The sequence below is a fragment of the Sprattus sprattus genome (genome assembly GCF_963457725.1).
Source record: "Sprattus sprattus genome assembly, chromosome: 17".
In the NCBI taxonomy this organism is placed as follows: Eukaryota; Metazoa; Chordata; class Actinopteri; order Clupeiformes; family Clupeidae; genus Sprattus; species Sprattus sprattus.
This window is the reverse complement of record NC_137915.1, coordinates 18,645,148-18,660,600: the sequence shown is the minus strand read 5'-3', so window position 1 is coordinate 18,660,600 and position 15,453 is coordinate 18,645,148. Positions and strand designations below refer to the sequence as shown.

The window sequence follows — 15,453 nt, the reverse complement described above, 5'->3', positions numbered from 1 at the left end:
ATGTTATTACCGACACAATTCAACAGCATTGCAAATGCAGAAAAGAAGAGCAGTTTGGATTTCGAGCGAAACAAATTACCTTTGACGGGGAGGCCGAAGAGCTCCTCTCCCCCAGAGAAGGTGATGTATTTCCTCCAGAGCTCATCAAACTGGGCCTGGAACGCCTGCAGTCGGTCGCTGGCCTCACTCGGCACCAGACCTGCCACTCCGGGACCACTTAGAGCCCAACCGCACCGTACGTCCACAGGGGAACCAGCGGGATGTCCCCACACAAAGGCAAGGTTATTGATTAGGAGGTGGAAACAAAAGGATGGCCTTGTCAATGCTACTGGGGGTCCAAATTAATGAGCTTAGAGGTCTCACTTGGGAGTTGGGAGGACGGAAGGAGACCTGCACCCCAAAATGATGGTTTTACACCATGCACTAAAATATAAGTTTTTTTCTAAAACTACTTATTTTCTTAGGAAAGGACCATGTTTGGAATCCTTATCGATGCTACCTTGGTAAGAAAAACAACATTGACATTTGACGAAAGGGTTTTATAACACAAGGGGCCCTATCTTGCACCCAGCACAATTGACATTGTCACCGACGCATGTCATTCCTATTTTGCACCCGGCGCACAGCGGGATTTTCCCTCCAGAGGCGCGCGTCGAAATGAACTTGCGCCGAAATGGGCGGGGCGGAACAGAGAAGGCGTTTCTCAGGCGCAAGTCTTCCCTGGCGGTATTTTTCAGTTTCAAAACAACAGTGCGCCATAGACCAGAAAAAACCTAGTCTCATTTTAAAAGAAAACACACACACGCAGTATAATAGAGCGAACATTTGGGATTCTAAAAATGCGCTTCAGGTGTTTGGATAGGTCAGGTGGTACTTTACAGTACAGTCCTCAAAAAGTCGCATCATTCTTTGTGGCATGTTTGCCATGAATCATGGATGTGTCAATGACATAAATGAGGATAGATTAGAGGACTTTAGAAGACATGAGGTTGAACTGCATGTGCCGATGCCATTAAACCCAAATGCCACAGCAGCAGCACGAGAGAGGAGAGCTCACCTGACAGAAGCGCTACTTCCTCTATATTGAGGTAAGCAAACCATTGCCATCTCCAGAGTACTGCTTGACCAAATTGCAATATTATTTCCATGCATACATAACCTAGTGATTCAGTGAGGGTGAACCCAAAACATCGGAAAGTATGTTTTTGTAACTTTTATTTCAAATATGTTGCCACCAAAGAACGAATGCTAGTAACTGAAAAAATACAAACGAGAAATGAAAAGTAGAAACATTTCTCCAATCAAGCATGGGAAAATATTGCCGTGATTGTTTCTGGTAACACACGTTCTGGTGGCCTCACGGGAGGTGGATCTGCCTCGACCCAGGACCTGACGGCAGCAGAGGACATCCGCCAGGTAATTCCGCCATTATAATAACAAGCCGCTATGGAATATGCGCTCCTCGCTCTTAAAGGGAATGTGAGATGACGCTCTGATTGTTTTTTTTGCATATTACGCCCAAACCACACCTATGGCTGAGTAACCTCCTTTGGACCAAACCATTTGACATTTGCGCCGGATGCAAGTGTGTTTTTTCCGCCGTTATAATAGCAAATGCGCCATAGATCCGCCCACACAGCTACTTGCCTTTGGCGCTGTCCTACTTGCGTTTCTGATCGTTAAAAATAGGGCCCAAGGAGTGAGAACAGATTTGGCCTACAATACTTGTTGTCAACATGTGTTTCGGAGGGTTGTTGGTAGAACCCCTTACCTGGTGTCGTAATCAGTGTAGAAGTTTTGCACTGTGCCCTGGAAACTCTCCACGCCAGCAAGCAGCTCAGATTTCATTGTTGGCTGAATTGCCACAAGGGTATTCTGTGTCTGCAACACCTTCACATTAAAAGTGATGGGGTTTCCCATTAAATGTCAAATTGTGTGAAATTACATAGCTACATTAGCAATTTACAAACACATTTATAGAGTAATTTTTGAGAAATTGCTGTTAGTCTTTCAATATTTCTCCCATGCATTGTAGTTTTAACATAATTATACCATAAAACAAAAACTGTTATAGTATAAAATGTCTTTTTATATTTGAGATATTTCCTCAGCCCACCAGCGCGTTGAGGTTTTTCCAGGCGTAGGTCAGACTGTCAACCTTCTCGGCATTGCCGTCGCTGAAGTGCAGCTCGTGGCGGTTGAGCAGGGTGAAGGACTCCTCCACGGGCCCGATGAGGGTGTCGATCTGGATCTCCCCTTCCCGCACCTCCCTCAGGGCCGCCATGGCCCCCCTCACGTCCTCCAGGTCCCGGACGGGCCTCTGGAGCTGCCTGTTCAAGCTGTCCACGAAGGCGTAGATTTCGGCCATGTTGGCGGAGGCCTGGCGGTTTAGCGCAGCCCCGAAGGCCCTCTTCCAGGCCCGGCACTCCTGGACCAGCGAGAGCTTTAGCTGGTCTGTCTCATAGAGGATGGAGCCCACGGTCCAGCTGGGTGGGAGCTCCTCAATCTGAGCTTCTAGTGTCTGTATCAGGAATAAAGGATGGAGATTCAGGAGGATTAAAGCAACAGTATGCAACTTGTGGCATCATCTTCAAGTTAATATTGATGGTGAAGGACTGATAAACACACCTGTTGTTTCAGTTTCAATTTCAGTTTCAGTTTGTTTATTTGTTGAAGAGAGACAGTGTACATTAATAAACATTAAAATGTAAATGCACCCAATTGTAGCCAAAAACGGATTTTGAACATTCAACAGCAGTTCTTAAATATGATCAGATTGTCCCGCCTTAAAAGTCTGTACTTATGGAGGACTGAACAGTGATGGTGTGAATTAGGTTTTTTGTCAAGTATTTTGTTCCCACTAGCCCTCCAGGATAGGCTATGTACCAAGCTAAAATTTTAAAATGCTTTCACAGCACAAACTTATATTGCCAAAATAACCTAGTTAGCATGTAAGCAAGCTTTTATCAGTCTAAACTGGACTGTTGATGGTGATTGCAAGGATTTTGCATGCCTTTAAAATGGTTAGCTCGCTAGTTTTAGACCAAAACTGCTTACTGCTGCTTTCAGTGGAGACGGACTACACCGTGGCACACCATGAAAGACTCCTCAAAGAGAGTCGATCTGAAAGGAAGTGAATTGTGCTATAATGGAAATTGTAGTTAATGCTTCCAGACTTATTCTTATGCAGTCTGACCGCGGGGCAAGAAAAGTAATACATCATTTGCTGAAAAGACATATGCTAGTGTGCTTTGATGTGGTCTGAGCGAGGGACATAAAACAGAACATGAGGCCGCATGACTTACAGAGTATGATGAAATCTGAGCACTGAACTCTGGCAGTGACGGGCTGGTCTCCAGAAACACTTTCACCTGCTCCTCTGCATCCTGGATGAAAGAAGAGAAGGGAGAAGCTTCCTTAAGCTACTATGTTTACCAATAACAAACAGACATTGGTTTAAAGGTAAAATATGATGCACACCTGTTCAATGAAATAACAAAGAATATTTATGTGGGAGGGCAAGAATAATGTTGGATTTTGATTAAAAAAAAACATATTGTACCTTTCACAGCTTTATTTGCGGTGGAGAGTGAGTGTGTGTGTGTGTGTGTGTGTGTGTGGGGGGGGGGGTGTTGGTTTGGGAGTGAGTGTGTGTGTGTGGGGGGGGGGGGGTGTTAACATTATGTTTATTTTACAGAGAAATACTCCACAGAGACTAACGGTCTGTGGACAGGTGAGCCCTGATCTTATGATGTCGATCGACAGGCCAACCGCTCCAGAGTGAGTCACTCTCTGGGGGCCCCTTTATAGTTATTGTGGTCATTACTAGGTCAAAGCTAAACTCAATGCAGCTAGCATCTAGACACATGCGCAAAAGAAACAGCATTATTTGCAGATAAAGTGCAGAATAAGTCAATATGGGTACTGTATTTTTCTGTATGTAGACAGTGTGTGTGCAGTTGTAGCACACCGGCAGTGCACAATGTGTGTTTAAAAATGGATGATCTATGCTGATTTTGAACAGAGAAGTAGACATTATATCAGCCCAAAAGCATACGTAAGCCTCTTATGCAAAGCATGTGTGAGACTAGCTCCAGCTGGGAGTGGTTTGTAAGGGCACCTGGCTCCAGAGGGTGGAGAAGTGGGCCAGGCCCCCCAGCACGTCCCCTGCATCCGCCTTCAGGGAGGACACAAGGGAGCTCAGCTGGACCACCGCCTTGGTCACGTCCTTGTGCTCAGCCAGCTGCCGGTCCAGTGGCTTCAGGGTGATCTGCTTGGGGACGGGCCCGTCGTCCCCCAGGTCCCGCGCTGCCTGCTGCTCCACCTAGTGGTGAGAAATAATATGTGCTCCAGTCAGGTTAGGTTAGCCGCATCAGAGCACAGCCAAACCAAGCAAGCTCTTAGTATTCATTTCAATGGGATCTGGCACAGGATAATGACCCCTTCCCACTGTGAAATTACATAGGGTTACAGTCACTCATGTCTCATGTAGAGGTTGCATGCAACCGATGCATCGGTCATGGCAACCTTAGCAGAGGCCATCATATACCATATTTACGGCTAAGAAAACCATCACTGGAGAGTTGAATGAATTACATTCTAAGTCAAAGTTTGAAACTAAATAATATATAACTGATTTATGTTTAATACAATTTTAGTCCCATTAATTTTTACACCTATTTTTACAGATATAAGGAGCCCACTGACCTCTCCAGAGTGATAACTTTAACTGATTTGAGGTAAGGGTACCTGCAGTTGTTTGTGATGGAGACGTGAGTATTCCCACAGGGGGATGTCTTTGGCCATGGACAGCACAGTGTTGACAACTTTATTGAGGATACTCTAGAAAAGACATGATGACCATATGAGAGTTGTCAGTGTTTATAAATAAGACTGCAACAGAGACCATATGCACATTAGAGGTTACCATAAAGTTTCCACAATGACCACACGATTACAGTAAATCACAAGAGGGAAGTAATGTTTACTGTAACATATTTTGACTCTTATTACCCCTTATTTATATTTGCACAAGTAGGATAGTGACTATAAATAACCAGCAGTATCTGAACACCAAACATGAGCTGCAACTGGCTGTAATCCAGTTGAGCATGGTTCCTTCCTGTTGCTATCTGTACAAAGAACAGCCTATTTCAGAAAATTGTCACCAAAAATAAACTACCAAACCACCACCACCAAAAATAAGCATCAATGAGCCCCAAGTATGATGACCGTTGATGCTGCTATTTGGAGAAAGAGCAGCAGCCCTTCTGACAAGACCAGAAATAAACAGATATGACCACCAAAATAAACTGCAATCAGCCACAAATATCACAAATATGCTGCGATTGGCCTTTCCTTGTAAGGCTAAATGAAGGTATGTTTGGGACTACCTGAATGTCCTCAAGGCTGGGCCTGAGGACGATGTTGGGGATGGCGAGCTGGATGGAGGCTTTGAAAAGAGGCACTTGAGAGACAGTGCGACCCAGCGGAGCGAAGGCCGACTGGTACTTAGAGCTCGCCACATGGAGACGGCGTCTCAGAGAATCCAGAGACGTCTTGGTGGCTTTATATAGAGAGTACAATTTAAAAGATCTTTTTAAGCAGCAGCCATTAACAAGTCTAAATCCTGGCCGTTATAAATGGGCCTTGAAACAAAAGGCTGGACAGACAAACAGACACACAATCACACACACGCGCACACGCACACGCACACACACACACACACACACACACACACACACACACACACACACACACACACACACACATTCACATACAAACCAAGAAGAGTTAGATGGATAAACAGATAAAGCCACAGAGACAGATGCACAGATACACAAACAGAAAGAAAATGACACAGGCAGCTGGAAGAACAAACATAAAGTTAGAAAGAGAGAGCAACATACCAACAGATTTAATTTATATAAAACTTTTCATGAATGCTAATAAAATAAATGAATGATGGTAAATCTATAAAATGTCTGACCTCTAACCAGAGCCTCAGTGTTCTTCTGGCAGAGGTGGCCCATCAAGTTGTAAAAGTGGCATGGCAAACAGGCCTGGCATCGGGTCTTCTGCTTGGCATCAGGGTGCAGGCACGCAAAAGAGCCCTAAAAATGCCAGAGTAATGTCCACTGTGACTAGTTTCTTTTCAGTAACACTACAAAGCCTATTCCTAAAATGACACATAAATGATAATCTGCCTGCTGAGTGTTGTACCAGTACCTCGAGGTTGACCGTTTCTGCTGGCTTCATCTTTCTCTTGAGCTCGTGGATCATCTCATGCATGGACATCTCCGCTTGTGTACTGTGACTATGGAGGAAGTGACTCAGAAACATAAACACCGGCAATGAAAAAAGCTGATCAAAATGATAAAAATCAGAACCAAAACGAAATGCATAGAATGCACGCAAATGTTTAGAAACACTGCTTTGTTATCAGATGTTGTTATTAGAGTATCATGGCATTTCATTTTTTTGGCAACAAAAAACACATAGTGTACTTTCAACGCAGTAAACTAAAAAAGTCATATATAGGCTTAATTTACAAAACCGCTGGCGTACTTTATATGCAGTGCTTTTGAAGCTGTAATGGACACCCTCACAGAGGTCAGGTAGAGTGAGACAACTTGAGGCCAAGCAGACTTCGACCGTGGCTGAACAACTGACCCCAGACCTGTGTGACCGCCTGTGAACTCACCCAGCCAGCTCTTGTCCAGCTGCCCTGACTGCACTCTCTGCCTGGCTCTGGAAGGAGTGGATGGGCACGGGCTCGTCCTCAGGCAGGGGCAGCAGGGGTGTGGTGGCCACGTCCTGGAAGGCCCTCTCCACACGGCACTCCAGCGTGTCCGAGGCGACCTTCACCACCTGCTTCAGCTCGCCTAGAGCATCATACACACCCTGGAGGACTGAGGCAGGAGAAAGAATTTGCTCATATTCTCTCTCTATTTGACTTTGCAATCTGTTTTGCTGTCATTCTGTTTCCAAATACTCATTAATCAAATAATGGTGTGAAATTATTCTCATTTACTGTGTAAGTTCCTACTCTGAGTATTGGTTGTCGTGGATGGGTACTCAAAATATTCTTTTTTTTAAAATATTGTGTTTAAATATACTCTCTGTTGCTTTGGATAAAAGCATCTCCTAAGCACTCACACTTAAAATGAATCTTGCACGTTATGCGGTAATAATGACTACTAATCTACATTCACACATTGTTTCATTGTTGAGATGAAATATCACAAACACAGTCTCAATCATCCATTTAAAATCATCATTCTGTTCTTTAGGGAAGCTCTCTCCTCTCACATCTGTCTATGTTGAGGGAGCTCCAGGAGAGGGTGGTGAGGCCGGGTGTGAGCGCCGCCTCCACGTGGCTGATGAAGGGCTGCAAGACGGGCTGGAGAGGAGCAGGGATCTGGCCTACAGACACCTGGAAGTCCTCAAGCAACTCCTGAAGACTGGAAAGGACTTTGATATTTAGCTCAATTCAGTTCCATTTAAATTCCAGCCTCTTCAGTTTGGGTTGATTCCATTCACATTCTACACAGTTTAATACACTACATCTCGACTCCAGTATAAACTAATCGAGTTGTACTACAGTTCAGTTTAGTTCAACTCAACTTTGCAACTGAACTCTAAAGATAAAAGCTCTATTCAGTTCAGCTACACACAACCCACTAGTTCAGCTCAATTCAATTCAGTTCCATAAATTCAAGAAAAGAGTATTCTCTCACTGGACTGATCATGCCAACTCACGTATTCTGTTGGGCCTTGAGCTGGGCTTCCCTAGCACACACAGTCAGGATGGACTTGGGCACAGAGAAGCCCATCTTATTCATACACTTCACCTCCTGCAGAACCTCCAGCACCACAGGGTCCAGATTGACAAAGATCTCCTGGGAAGAAAACATTACATTTATTTAGTCAGTTTCCTTTCATTTAGTTAGTTAGAGCTAATGTTACATTTATTCCTAGTATGCCTTTAAATAAAGACAAAATATGATTATATCATATGCGTATGTCATACGTTTTGAAAAAAGATACTGTAGGAGCCATTGGGTTCATGTTTTTAATTTTATTTGGGACACTAGATGGCGCTCTACCTTAATTGGGTTCACACGATATAGGTGGGAACATCCATGCCGCTGTCAGGTGTTGCTTGACGGAGGGAGAGCACACATAGCTTTTTGACCGCTTCATTGTGTCGCCAAAGGTCTGTTACTTTGTGTAATTAAGGTACATGTTCTGATGTTTGTCCACTTTAATGGATTTGATTATGTGGTGAGAAATAAAGTATCATAACTGTGAATTTGAATTCAAAGTTTGAACGTTATTTTACATGGAATAAGTAAGCGCGTCAATCAAGTGCTCAATCAGCACAATCCCTCTGGGCTTTAAGTGTAGACTAAGCCCATACAGATACATTACTCTATTATAGCCATGTTGTGCTATTGCTTGGGTAGGGTTGGTTATCATCTACAGTGATTATTTGTCTGGTTTCCATGCATATGAATAAAAAGACATACAAACTGATATATAGCAGGGCTTAGTGGCAAAATATCTCAATTTTAGCCACTGGTATAAAAACACTGCATTATAATCAAGCTGACCAAGGCTCATGAAGTAAAGTTGACCTAAGTCTCAAAGGAACCTTGGTTTGTGGATGCCTGATGAGGAGGGTGGCGCTGAGGCCATGCTGACCCATCGCCACAGCCTGCACCCAGCCCCGGTGGTAGAGCAGCTCATACTCCAACAGAACGGCGGCCATCTTGTTGTAGGCCCGGATAATTTTCCTCATCTCAGGGACCTTTGATGTGTAAGCATGGGAAGGTCAGAGACGTTTTCATGGCGGATGGATAAGAATCAAAATTATGTGAGGGATAGGCTATAGAATGTGCAAAGGGTCCAAAAACTGCACAAAAATGATTTTGACGTGTCTAGGTGCTCTGTGTGCTAAGTGCATTTATGGCCAGCCCTCTCGTTCTCAGCATGACAAATGTCAAGGCAGTCACTCACATAATCCATTAAGTAATACCTTTAGTACATCCAGTTTGTCTTTCAGCATAGTCATTGGTAATTCAATTTTCCTGAAGAGCTGTCGTGACCACAGTATTTTTCCAGCAATCTTCAGGATAAAACAACACACAAATAGTGTGCATTTAGCGCAGTACAAAATAATTAAAGAAAGAAAGAAATTAAACAGGAAATAAGAAAGAGACAGACATATTTAAATAAGTTCATCATCTTATAAAACTTGAAAAAAATGTGTGTGTGTGTGTGTGTGCGTGTGTGTGTGTGTGTGTGTGTGTGTGTGTGTGTGTCTCTGTGTGTGTGTGTGTGTGTTTTATTTTTTACACATGAATGTGATCAATGATATGTGCAGTCATCTGGGACTGGATGTGATGACTCACTGTGGGCATGTTTCGAGTGACAGGAGGGTTGTCTCTCTGCTTCTGGTAAAGCCTCCTCACTTGTTCCAGTTCATGACCGTAACGTTGTATAACAAACATGTACTTCAGTGTCAGGTCCAGTTGCTTGCCCACCCCGTTTTCAAACTTGGCCAACAGATCAAGCATTCGCTCCGCCTTCAGAAGAGAAACAGCCAACGTATCCCATCATTCATTCTCTTGGTGAGGATATAGGCATACACACAGAATACCGATGAGAACTTAAAATCTCTCTTCCTTTTAGGAAAATAACACTCACTGAAAGATTTTTCTCAAACCAGGCATCTAACAATGCCTGGAGTGACTGGAACAAGCCTTGGATTTGAAGTTTGAACTCGGCGTAGTCATTTTCAAACTGATGACAAAGACAGACACAGAAATGTTAACACCTTTTGACTGACTGGCTGTAGTGCAAACAGATGCAGCACAGTAACAGAAATAATCAGTCTGTATAGAAGAAGCTAACTACGAGTCTCCTATAAAAGACAGTCACAAACAGCAATAAAAAAAAAATACTTTGATATTTTCATTCACATTCAGTGCACTTGTTTAAAAGTCCAAGTCCACTTTTCTGACCACTGCTTTGTATTTTTGTCTGTAAGTAACATCACCTCTAATTTACGATGGTCGAGCACATTGTAGGTCTTAGACTTGATGCTGGTCACGATGGTCTGGTAGCGCACATAAATCTTCTCTGTGCCCTCCACCTTGATGTGCTGCAGAGAGGACAGGTCCTCCAGTGTGCCTGCCACGTCCGCTATCTTCTCCAGACGCTTGCAGAACGTGTCAAACTTCCCAAAGATGTAGTTCTCACTGTCAGATCAATGTGGAGCAGACACATTTGTCAATGTGGGAAGGTTCTATGTGTCATCAAATCAATCAACCGATGAACCAGCTCCAACAGTCCACACTGAATCTTGTACATGAATTATGTACATGCACATAATTGCATTATGTAAAATGATCAAATGTAAATGTATTTACAACTATGAAAAACTTACTCCAGTAAATGTACTCTTGTTTAAGAAACATTTTACTTTAGGCAAGGCAAGGCAAATGTATTTATATAGCACATTTCGTACATTAAATGCAATTCAATGTGCTTTACAGAAACAAACATAGAATTTAAATTGAAACTTTAGGAACTGTGCACAATAAATAAGTGGAGCCTATTCAGAGAAGGTTTCAATACTCAATGTTATTTAAAGTTCATGTTTATCCTTGCGGTCATTTTATTGCTACACCTTCTAGAAATGGCAGGGGAAAATGTTTTCAAGAACACTGTTACAAATTCTGATTTGATCTGGAGGCTTTGATTTTTATTCACCTGAATTCAAACTGTCTGTTCACAAGATTCTCCCTGAGTTTCTCTCGCACCCTCTGGAAGCATAGCTGGTACTCCTGGTTGAGCTGGCAGCACTCATCAATTCTCCCCAGGAGTTCCTTTCTGAACACAATGGAGCAACACTGTTGTCTGTTGAATGTCTCATTAGCATCCAGACATTACGTCCGAAAAATGCACATGGGGGGTTTGAAAAGCTGATAAGTGTTACTCATTACTGTTCAGATGGCACATCGCTTAATAAGGGCACGGTTGTACAAAAAGGAACACACTAGACTGAATGAGAATTCATGAATGTTCCAGAATGTTCTGTATGCAAAGAGCGCTGAACTGTAAGGACAGGTTTCATTAGTGCCTGATAATTCAGTGCTTTTCGTACAAGAAAATAAATTGCAATGTCAAGATGGCAGCGACCTGTTCAAATTAATCTCCACAACATAACGATAAAACCTGCTGAGCAGAAGCAGTAATTGGTTGCTTGAATTGAAGCCAAATCAGAAGTCCACACATACTATACGAGGAAAGGTGTCAAGGCCAGGCTCAATTGTATCAAAAAGAAACACATGTGCTACTTAAACAACAGAATTTAACAGGGAGTGTTGTTGTTGTGGCATAAAATCATAACTGTGATCTGGTTGTAGATAAACACCGTTGTGATTTATGGCACAGTAATGCATGTCCTCGACTGCTCTATAGCTTACAACAACAACACCAAAATGGTCCGGAGTGTTTACAGCAGTGACTACCTGTCCAGGTCCCAGACCTTTGCCATCCCTTGGCTGAGGTAGGCCTTGCTGGTGGTGACCATCTGATTGGTGACCTTGACGAAGAGGGAAGTCATGTGCTCTGAGGTGTTGTAGTAGTGGGACACGTTGTGGATCATGCGGATGCTGTTCATCAGGTTGGGGATGTGTTCAAGCATACTGGTCTGATAGGGAAATTAGGTCAACATACAAGACAAGTTGATCCAACTCAGAAAATCTCTAAATGATAGATTATGTATTGTTATAACTCGGGTAGATGGAATTATAACAAGGGTAGATGGAATCCACCATTCTGAGAGTGAGTTCCGGGGTGTGCTATATTCAACGATATAGTAACTGTACCACCTGTTTTCATCTACCTGTGCGTTCCATATCAGTGCGCCCTCAAAAAAAACCTGAACCAAGATGGCGGCGTGTTGTGGGCAATGTAGTGGGGAATGTTCCATGTGAATTAAGCCATCTACACGACTTTTTTATGTCTACATTGACTCGGTTAGTTGTTTCTATGCTACACGAATGTTGCAGAGTATTGTAAGTCTTAACTGAAAGTCTTGAATATTATTTGTAGGTGACTGCTACCAAAAACCCATTGAGACAGATAGTAGCTAGCTAGCTAGCCTCGCTGCTAATAAGTATAACGTAGCTCTCACACGCGAGTTAGTGGCGATAACCAAATCAATATAAACAAATATTAACAAAGTTGAAAGTGTCCAATTGTAGTTTTTGTTATTTTAATGGCAACTTTGTAAAATGAGCAATGTGAATGAACAAAATGGTGCGAGATCAATGTCGATCTTCTAGCCAATCATCTAGCTAATCATCGAAGTTCCCAATGCTATTTGTCTGTTGCATAACAACAGCCACACAAAGGGGGACTATTTTCTCTTGGCTACTGAAATGCGATACACAATGTTTGGTGACTAGAACTTTTTTGTGCTGAAGCTTACTGCTTGTAATTTAATTTTACTTAATATTTATAAAGTCGCTGGCAACCGTGTTATAAAAGCAATAAGGTACTCCAGTCAGTACGGTATCGTCAATAATGTACTTGTTCGAGGGTTTGCCAGCCCTCCGCTGCGCGTCGGGCCTAACAACACCCTCGAACAAGTACATTATTGACGATACCGTACTGCCTCTCGAACCGAACCTTATTGCTTAAATATACTGTATATATTTGCAGCAAGGCATGAACACAATGGAATTATATTTATATATATGGGCCATTCTACCGAATTGGTGCAAAGTCAGGTCGGAAATTTTTTGATTTTTTTTATGTTTTATTCCCAAAACTTTGTCCGTATGTATATTGGACCATATCTAAAGTACACTTATCTAGTAAAAGAACAGTCAATTTTTATATTGTATTTTCAGAATGTGTTGGAATGTTTTTCCTCTTCCAAAAATTGTCACTACCGAAACATCACATTTATTATAGTAAAAAAGTATTATTATTGACCTGTTCAGATTGTGTTTCCTTCCCTTCTCTGAAGAGTATTTTTACAAATATTTCTTGAAGGTTTTTACAATGAAATCCATAAAAATGAATTTTTTACCAAACTTTCAAGTTCAATTTATACAATTCAACAAAATCTAAGTGCAATATTTCTTTGTACAATGCAAAATACTGATCATATTGATTCCAGAGTTGTTCATTGATGAAATTGAACATACATTAATCCAATCAGTATCATAACAATTTAGTTGATTACTCAATATACTTAATTTTTTACAAAACATCCTGTGTTTCGGTAGTGCTGCACTGTTTCGGTAGTGACATCCAGTGTTTCGGTAGTGACTGCACTGTTGGATGGATGTTCATTTCTCTCCCAAAATCTTCCAAAAGGTGCTCTGGGCCGCCCTTTAGTCCACACAACACATTTATTTAAAAATGATGGGATTGAACTACTTACCATTTCATTTTGTCACTACTGAAATCATCAGGTCACTACCATATGTTTCGGTAGTGACTGTTTCGGTAGTGACAATTCTAGCTAACTTTAAGCATAAATAAAGAATTCTAACAAGCACACGGCATGCAAATACATCTTTGAAGAGGTGAACACACATACAAACATAAGATTTTCCATGAAACCCCAAAAGGTTTACTTAATTGAAGAAAACATGCGTTTCGGTAGTGACAATTCTTAAGGTTACACGTCGATTTTCAGACTTTGGAACACATTTATACAAAAACTATGGGATTTAGCTACTTACCATTCAACCATGAGGGTCAGAGATGCAGTGTCACTGCATGGCCAAAAATGCAGAGTCGTGGCTAAAACACAGGCTCAGCCAATGGACTAAAACTCTTGTGTTTCGGTAGTGACATGAAAACTAGGGACATGATTTTTTGAGTATAGAAAATTGATTTAAAAATTAAACCCACAATAAATCTAAATATTCCAAGTTCTGTTTCAACCCAATCATAAAGATCTTTGAAATGAAATCATTGAAAAAAATCTAAAAAAATTGAAAAGTGTTATTTAAAGGCATTGAAATTTAGATGTCAGGGTTGGGGACAGCTACTTCCCAATAGAAAGTACCCTATAAATGATGATTTTGTATATATTTAGCTTATCACTATCTCATGTAATGCATTGGGTTTATATAGACCATAACATTTTCTAATTAAATATCTATGCCTAAATACCTAATTGTTTTGTAAATAGTTTTTATTGTCGAGGGACTGCATATTACACGAATTCGGTAGAATGGCCCATATACAGTATATATATATATTCAGACTTTTGTATATATATTCAGACTTTTGTATATATATATATTCAGACTTTTGTATATATATATATTCAGACTTTTGTATATATATTCAAATGTTAATTTCCTGAACGGCATGCCATACCATAATATATATATATATATATATACTGTGTATTACATTTGCCATCCAATGTAGAAATACCAAATAGTTATACTGTTGTATTTAAGAGCATACTCTGACAGATCAATATGATCAACAACATGCTTCAAGGAATCTTGTTTTCACACTTTTCAGTCAAAGTCTCAAAAAGGTGCAAAAAAAAAAAAACTTACAGGAGTGCACTTTCCAAGAGGCCTGAAGAATTTCTCTAGCGTGTAAAGATACTTGACATTATCCTTTGCCTCATTGGCCACAACAGTAATGTTTCCATCCTTTGATAAAGATCAGAGAGAAATTTAGCATCAATATGACACCCATAAGCAGCACAAATGAAGTGTGTCTCCTTTGTTAAACGTAAACACAAATTAACAGGATGCAACTACGATCCCGTATAGACCAGGAGAATTTCTTTACTCAGTCATTGTGCTAGTTGGTATAACCAATGAATAAATCTCAGTATTACAAAAACACATCCATTTCAATGCTAAATGTGGTCTTTCACAGCTATGCAGGTTGTAAATAATCAGACAATGGCCTAGGACCATAAAGGGAGGATGAGATATTAGCCTGACCAGTTCCTTCCATCGTCTCAGGGTTTTGGACTTGGCCACCTGCAGCAGGCCCAGAACCTTCTTCACCTGGGGCCTCTTTATCTCCTCCAAGAGGCTGCAACCACAGAGAGGGGGTGCAGATGACACAACGGAGGCTTTTTGAGGACAGTGACGATAGTGGTAATAAGTCAGGGCGATGTCTATGGCCAAGGGCTAAAGTCAATATTCAATTTAATATTCATTCAATTCAGCTGGAGGCCGGATTTAGATATGAGGAATGTGTATGTGACCGTACAGTTTTATTCCACTGGCTGCAATGAAAAAAAATTATACGGAATGGGTTATTTACATAAAATGTGTCACACTAGTCTCCGGATAATAACGTTTTTCAGTTAGGTGAAAAGTTGTGCTGAAGCATTTGTACTTAGGGTATGACATGGCAAGCCCTTCAGCACAACATAAAGCT

General features: G+C 41.4%; 1 protein-coding gene across 1 annotated transcript in view; it reads right to left on the bottom strand.

Moving 5' to 3' along the window:
- Positions 1–15,453, bottom strand: part of dnah5l (dynein, axonemal, heavy chain 5 like) — a gene marked incomplete at its 5' end in the record, with an annotated part of 58,608 nt that overhangs the window by 38,235 nt on the left and 4,920 nt on the right. The window contains 21 exons of the mRNA XM_080855217.1: positions 80–216; positions 1,772–1,890; positions 2,117–2,521; positions 3,306–3,386; positions 4,121–4,324; positions 4,750–4,842; positions 5,394–5,566; positions 5,990–6,113; positions 6,229–6,316; positions 6,704–6,911; positions 7,312–7,463; positions 7,762–7,901; positions 8,657–8,812; positions 9,041–9,130; positions 9,417–9,590; positions 9,712–9,807; positions 10,064–10,265; positions 10,780–10,899; positions 11,541–11,722; positions 14,610–14,708; positions 15,009–15,102. Coding sequence (XP_080711343.1) covers positions 80–216; positions 1,772–1,890; positions 2,117–2,521; positions 3,306–3,386; positions 4,121–4,324; positions 4,750–4,842; positions 5,394–5,566; positions 5,990–6,113; positions 6,229–6,316; positions 6,704–6,911; positions 7,312–7,463; positions 7,762–7,901; positions 8,657–8,812; positions 9,041–9,130; positions 9,417–9,590; positions 9,712–9,807; positions 10,064–10,265; positions 10,780–10,899; positions 11,541–11,722; positions 14,610–14,708; positions 15,009–15,102 — 3,137 coding nt within the window. The remainder of the gene's footprint in view (positions 1–79; positions 217–1,771; positions 1,891–2,116; positions 2,522–3,305; positions 3,387–4,120; positions 4,325–4,749; positions 4,843–5,393; positions 5,567–5,989; positions 6,114–6,228; positions 6,317–6,703; positions 6,912–7,311; positions 7,464–7,761; positions 7,902–8,656; positions 8,813–9,040; positions 9,131–9,416; positions 9,591–9,711; positions 9,808–10,063; positions 10,266–10,779; positions 10,900–11,540; positions 11,723–14,609; positions 14,709–15,008; positions 15,103–15,453) is intronic.